Source organism: Salvelinus sp. IW2-2015, unplaced genomic scaffold (genome assembly GCF_002910315.2).
Source record: "Salvelinus sp. IW2-2015 unplaced genomic scaffold, ASM291031v2 Un_scaffold1632, whole genome shotgun sequence".
Classification (NCBI taxonomy): Eukaryota; Metazoa; Chordata; class Actinopteri; order Salmoniformes; family Salmonidae; genus Salvelinus; species Salvelinus sp. IW2-2015.
The window spans coordinates 238,801-246,300 of NW_019943048.1; the positions used below are offsets into that span (position 1 = coordinate 238,801).

General features: G+C 52.2%; 1 protein-coding gene across 1 annotated transcript in view; it reads right to left on the bottom strand.

Moving 5' to 3' along the window:
• Nucleotides 1-3,320: 3,320 nt before the first annotated feature.
• cunh15orf39 (chromosome unknown C15orf39 homolog) overlaps nt 3,321-7,500 on the bottom strand; it is a 14,741-nt gene continuing 10,561 nt past the window's right edge. The window contains exon 3 of the mRNA XM_024138973.2: nt 3,321-5,341. Coding sequence (XP_023994741.1) covers nt 3,741-5,341 — 1,601 coding nt within the window. The 3' untranslated portion in view covers nt 3,321-3,740. The remainder of the gene's footprint in view (nt 5,342-7,500) is intronic.

Sequence of the window (7,500 nt, forward strand, 5' to 3'; positions counted from 1 at the left end):
CCTACCAGTTAACTGTAAGATTCATCCTACCAGTTAACTGTAAAGATTCATCCTACCAGTTAACTGTAAGATTCATCCTACCAGTTAACTGTAGATTCATCCTACCATTAACTGTTAGATTCATCCTACCAGTTAACTGTAACGATTCATCCTACCAGTTAACTGTAACGATTCATCCTACCAGTTAACTGTAACGATTCATCCTACCAGTTAACTGTACGATTCATCCTACCGTTAACTGTAACGATTCATCCTACCGTTAACTGTAACGATTCTCCTACCGTTACTGTAACGATCATCCTACCGTTAACTGTAACGATTCATCCTACCGTTAACTGTAACGATTCATCCTACCGTTAACTGTAACGATTACTACGTTAACGACATTATCACCGTTAACTGTAACGATTCATCCTACCGTTAACTGTAACGATTCATCCTACCTTAACTGTAATTGTCTCCGGTTCACAAAATAATCTTGTTAGACAAGATTTAGGCAGTTTTAATGAATCTTTCCTCCGGAAAAATGTCTAACAGTCTTAATTTATGTTAAACTAGTAAACCCGTCACAGATTGCATCTCAAATGGCTCCCTATTCCCTATATAGTGCACTACTTGTGACCTATGGACTACCCTATTCCTAGCATATGATATGACTACGACTACTTTAGACCCAAATGGACCCTATTCCCTATTAAAAACAGAAAACTACATTAAGTTTGAAAAGGCGTTGGTCTAAATCCCAAAAAAAAAGGAAGTTGACATGAGCACCACCATGCTAACCCCGTATACGTAACCCATCCATGCTAACCCCGTACACCTACTACCTACCACCATGCTACCCCGTACTACCCCGTACCTACCCTACCATGCCTAACCGTACTACCCCGTACCTACCCTATCCCATGCCTAACCCCATACCTACCCCCGTACCTACCCCTATCCCACTGTTCACCCATGCCTAACCCGTTCCTACCTACCCTACCCCATGCCTAACCCGTACCTACCCCCGTACCTACCCCTATCCCCATGCCTGTCACCACCATGCCTAACCCCGTACTCCCCCCGTACCTACCCTCCCATGCCTACCTACCTACCCCCGTACCTACCCCTATCCCATGCCTAACCCCGTACCTACCCCGTACCTACCCCTACCTCCATGCCTGTTCACCACCATGCCAACCCCGTACCTACCCCCCTACCTACCCCTATCCCATGCCTACCCTACCTACCCCCGTACCTACCCCATCCCACTTCCCCCATGCCTACCACCGACCTACCCCTATCCCATGCCTACCCTACCTACCCCACCCCATGCCTACCCTACCTACCCCCCGTACCACCCTATCCCCATGCTACCCCGTACCTACCCCCGTACCTACCCCATCCCCATGCCTAACCCCGTACCTACCCCCGTACCTAACCCTATCCCCATGCTTACCCGTACCTACCCCTACCTACCCTATCCCCATGCCTACCCCGTACTACCCCCGTACTACCCTATCCCATCCACCCCGTACCTACCCCTACCTACCCATGCCTATTCCCCCCACCAGCCTATTCCCCCACCATGCCTATTCCCCACATCCTATCCCCACCTGCCTATTCCCACCATCCTCCCCCACCATGCCTATTCCCATCTATTCCCCCACCATGCCTATTCCCCACCATGCCTATTTCCCCCACCATGCCTATTCCCCCACCATGCCTATTCCCCCACCATCCTATTCCCCCCCACCATGCCTATTTCCCCCCCACCATGCCTATTCCCCCACCACCATGCCTATTCCCCCACCACCATGCTATTCCCCCACCACCATGCCTATTCCCCCACCATGCCTATTCCCCCCCACCATGCCTATTCCCCCCACCATGCCTATTCCCCCCACCATGCCTATTCCCCCACCATCCTATTCCCCCCCACCATGCCTATTCCCCCACCCATGCCTATTCCCCCCACCATGCCTATTCCCCCCACCATGCCTATTCCCCCCACCATGCCTATCCCCCCACCATGCCTATTCCCCCACCATGCCTATTCCCCCCACATGCCTATTCCCCCCACCATGCCTATTCCCCCACCATGCCTTTCCCCCCACCATGCCTATTCCCCCACCATGCCTATTCCCCCACCATGCCTATTTCCCCCCCCATGCCTATTTCCCCCCACCATGCCTATTTCCCCCCACCATGCCTATTCCCCCCCACCATGCCTATTCCCCCACCATGCCTATTCCCCCCCCATGCCTATTTCCCCCCACCATGCCTATTCCCCCCACCATGCCTATTCCCCCCACCATGCCTATTCCCCCCACCATGCCTATTCCCCCCCACCATGCCTATTCCCCCCACCATGCCTATCCCCCACCATGCCTATTCCCCCACATGCCATTCCCCCACCATGCCTATTCCCCCACCATGCCTATTCCCCCACCATGCCTATTCCCCCACCATGCCTATTCCCCCACCATGCCTATTCCCCCACCGCTATTCCCCCACCATGCCTATCCCCACCTGCCTATTCCCCCACCATGCTATTCCCCCAACCATGCCTTTCCCCCCCACCATGCCTATTCCCCCCCACCATGCCTATTTCCCCCCCCATGCCTATTTCCCCCCACCCCATGCCTATTTCCCCCACCATGCCTATTTCCCCCCCCCCACATGCCTATTTCCCCCCCACCATGCCTATTCCCCCCCACCATGCTATTCCCCCCCACCATGCCTATCCCCCGCCTCCCCCACCATGCCTATTCCCCCCCACATGCCTATTCCCCCCCCACCATGCCCTTATTCCCCCCCACCATGCCTATTCCCCCACCACCCATGCCTATTCCCCCCACCCATGCCTATTCCCCCACCACCATGCCTATCCCCCCCACCATGCCTATCACTCCTATCCCCCCCACCATGCCTTCCCCCCCACCATGCCTATTCCCCCCCCACCATCCTATTCCCCCCCCACCATGCCTATTCCCCCCCCCCACCAGCCTATTCCCCACCATGCCTACCCCCCACCATGCCTATTCCCCCCACCATGCCTATTCCCCCACACCATGCCTATCCCCCCCACCATGCCTAATCCCCCCACCACCATGCCTAATCCCCCCCCCACCCACCATGCTATTCCCCCCCCACCACTGCCTATTCCCCCCACCATGCCTATTCCCCACCACCATGCCCTATTCCCCCCCACCATGCCTATTCCCCCCCCCACCATGCCTATTCCCCCACCACCCATCCCCTGCCTATTCCCCCCCACCATGCCTATTCCCCCCACCCTGCCTTTCCCCCCACCATGCCTAATCTCCTTTCAGTTTAACAACAAACTAGCAAAGACCAACTTGAGGATCATTGGACGAGTTTGTTTTGCATGGTCCGGTGCACAGGGTTGGGAGTTGCATATTGTAGACCATTCCATTGGTCCTAAAGTGAAATCTCCACCCACCCGGGGAACCAGGCGATGCGAAACAAAGTGGCCCAGAGAAAAGCACCGATACACATATCAAACCGTTGAAAAACACAGTCAAAACACACAAACCAGTGAAAACCAAAACACAGTCAAAACACACAAACCAGTGAAAACCAAAACACAGTCAAAACACACAAACCAGTGAAAACCAAAACACAGGAGAAATAATGTTTCCCAGGATTCACTCCTCTTCTTCAAGCCAGCCATTCTTCAAAAACCAAACAAGACAACACGCCCAGTTAGCCGTCAGTCCTGTCTCGGCCCTGTGTCAGTCCTCTATTTTGAGCCAACCCTTCTTATAGTCTATGAGCAGCTCCAGGTAATACTGCCACTCTGGTTCTGAGTCATATTTCACCTGGAACACAGTCTTCAGRGGGTTAGGGTGTGGCTCATGTACCTGCACCACCAGACCCCTGTACCACACCTCCGTCCCGTCCCCCTCCTCGTAGAGGTGTTGTATCCGTCTCCCCACCAGGTCTGGGTAGTAGATCTTCATGACGGAGCGGGCGCGCTGCACGGCAGAGCGAAGGACCCAGCGGCGTCGGCGGTGGTCAGAGCTGTGGCAGGCAGACAAGAAGGGGCAGTACTTGATCTTCATGACGGAGCGGCGCAGGGAGGAGGACAGAGAGGAGGGCAGTCGGCTGAAGGTGGAGAAGGTGGTGAGGTGGCGCAGGGTAGAAGAGAAGCCCCCGAAATGCAGCCCTCGCTGGGGGAGCTTGGAGGACATCCTCCTGGAAAGACATCCATCCCTGGTTCTTTCCCTGGCCTCTCCTCTGTCCCCCTTCCTGTCCCTCTTTCTCCTGTCCTCCCCATCCTCTGTCTCTGAGAGAGGAGGCTGACTGTGTCGGCGCAGTTCAGGGTCTGAGACAGAGACAGCCTGGTATCGCGTCTGTTGTCCTTTACGTCCCTCAGGAAACAACACCTTCCTCAGCTTGAGGATCATCCCTGACTGGCYCTTAGTCCTGAGGCCCTGGGACCAGGCTGACCCTGAACCTGAGGATGGGGTCTTGTAGGACGGAGTGGACGTGCTCTCGTAGGACGGCACGGACAATAGTGTGGAGGCTCGATCCGTGTTGCTAGGAGACGAAGASAGCTCGTCTAAGGTCAAAGGGCACGTCCAGGAGTTAGACTCCTCCTCCTCCAGCAGGGGTGTGGCTGGTGGCTCCTCCTCTTCCTCCAGCTTATTGCCTCCCTTCCGCTCTCCATCCCTCCTTTCAGAGTCACTCCCTGCGTCGTCACTGCTCCCCACCGGCCGCCCGTCCCATCCCGCCTCCTCTTGATTAACAGTGTTCTTCAGAATGCTCTGGTTCCCAGCCTGCTCTGTGTTTCCACCACCCTCCAACACGGTGCGATTCCTCGTCCCAACAAACGGAGGTTTGGTGAGGCTCTTCTTCTTGCCTTTCCCCTCTTTCCTCTTGTGCTTCTTAAAGTGTGAGGATGATGATGGTCCTCTCTTCGGGTCCTCTCTCGGTCTCTGAGAGAGGCTAGCTGTGGCTCTGCAGCTCGGGGTCTGAGACGGAGACAGACTGATACATTCCTCCAGGTGTTGTGGTGAGCCGGAGGCTGCTGAGGTGGTGGTCTGTGTTCCAATGTCACAGCGGTTGGTGGGTTGTGAACATGGTCCAGTGTTATAGGTGGGTTGTGAACATGATCCAGTGTTATAGGTGGGTTGTGAACATGGTCCAGTGTTAGTGGCCAGTGAACATGGTCCAGTGTTAGTGGCCAGTGAACATGGTCCAGTGTTAGTGGCCAGTGAACATGGTCCAGTGTTAGTGGCCAGTGAACATGGCCCACTGGCAGAGCTTTTCCAACGGTCCTCTGAACACAGTGCTCCTTCTGGGGTCCTGGCCACGTCACATGGCTCTACACCTGAAACACAGGCAACATGGCCGTTAGGATGTCTTTACATTAGCCTAATGTGTCAACTTGAAATGACAGGAGGATAAATCACATTGTTCTTTGATTGCAGTTCACCAAAAAGAATCAGAAATATGAAGAAGGAAAAAAAGAGTGAGACGTTAACGGGGTGACAGTCGCCAGAGTGTGTTTTTGGTAAGTGGGGACAGTTTTCCCAGGTTAGAGTTTTTCATGGGCAGTTTTCCCGAGGTCTAGTTTTGGTATGGCCAGGTCCAGTTTCCCCAGGTCTGGTTTTGTATGGGACAGTTTCCCTGGTCTGTTTTTGGTATGGGACAGTTTCCAGGTTGAGTTTTGTATGGACACGTTTCCCAGGTCTGGTTTTGGTATGGGACAGTTTCCCAGGTCTGGTTTGGTATGGGCGTTTCCAGGTCTGGTTTTGGTATGGGCCAGTTTTCCAGGTCTGGTTTTTGGTATGGGACAAGTTTTCCAGTTGGTTTTGGTATGGGAACAGTTTCCCAGGTCTGGTTTTGTACATGGGGCACAGTTTCAGGTTGGTTTTTACAGTGGGCCAGTTTCCCAGTCTGGTTGTTTACATGGGCCAGTTTCCCACGTCTGGTTTTTAATGGGCAGTTTCCCGGTCTGGTTTTTATGGGCCAGTTTCCGCAGGTCTGGTTTTTACAATGGGCCAGTTCCCAGGTCTAGTTTTTACATGGGCCAGTTTCCAAGGTCTGGTTTTTACATTGGTACATGGGCCAGTTTTCCCAGGTATATAGTTTTACATGGGCAGTTTCCAGGTCTGGTTTTTTAAGGGGCAGTTTCCAGGTTGGTTTTTAACATGGGCCAGTTCTAGGTCTGGTTTTTACTGGGACATTCAGGTCTGGTTTTACATGGGCATTTCCCAGGTTGGTTTATATATGGGCCAGTTTCCCAGGTCTAGTTTTTTACATGGGCGTTTCCCAGGTCTGGTTTTTAACATGGCGCAGTTTCCAGGTACTGGGTTTTTACATGGGGCCAGTTTTCCAGGTCTGTTTTTTACATGGGCAGTTTCCCAGGTCTTGGTTTTTTACATGGGCAGTTTCCAGGTCTGGTTTTTTTACATGGGCCAGTTTTCCCAGGTAGTGGTTTTTACACATGGGCAGTTTCCAGGTCTAGTTTTTGCATGGGCCAGTTTCCAAGTCTGGGTTTTTACATGGGCCAGTTTTCAAGGTCTGGTTTTACATGGGCGTTTCCAAGGTCTGGTTTTTACATGGGCATTTCCAGTTGTTTTTACATGGGCCGTTTTCCAGGTCTGGTTATGATATGGGCCAGTTTCCCAGGTCTATTTTTACATGGCCAGTTTCCAGGTCTAGTTTTTAACATGGGCAGATTCCCAGGTCTGGTTTGGTATGGGCCAGTTTCCCAGTCTGGTTTTGGTATGGGCCAGTTCCCATGTCTAGTTTTACATGGGCACAGTTTTCCCAGGTCTGTTTTTACATGGGCCAGTTTCCATGGTCTGGTTTTGACATGGGCCAGTTTCCCAGGTCTGGTTTTGGTATTGGGCAGTTTCCCAGGTCTAGTTTTTACATGGGCCAGTTTACAGGTCTGGTTTTATATGGCCAGTTTCCAGTCTGGTTTTTATCTGGGCCAGTTTCCGGTCTGTTTTTATATGGGCAGTTTTCCCAGGTTGCGTTTTTTAATTGGGCCAGTTCCCAGGTCTGGTTTTTATTGGGGCAGTTTCCCCTGTTTGTAGGCTCAGGTTCCTTGTTTATGGCCATTCCAGGTCTAGTTTTTACATGGGCCAGGTCTCCAGGTTCTTGGTTTTTACATGGCCGTCCAGGTTTTAACACGCAGCGTCTATGGTTTTTATATGGGCCAGTTTCCCAGTCCTGGTTTTTACATGGGCCAGTTTCCCACGTCTTGGGTTTTAATGGCGAGTTTACTTGCCTGGACTAAACAATTATTCAATGATGGAACTCTCTGTAATCAGTTGTTCCTGTTTGTTATTGTACACACACTGAGCTTTGTTGTTTTATACCCTTTATTCATTAATTACTGTCCTATTGTTGAGATGTGCAAACCGCAAGTAAACCATTCATTGCACTGTGTAGCTCAACATACTGTATATCAGTGTATATGCCATAATAAACAAACGCCCAGAACCACCACACAACCCCACCACACACACACAACAC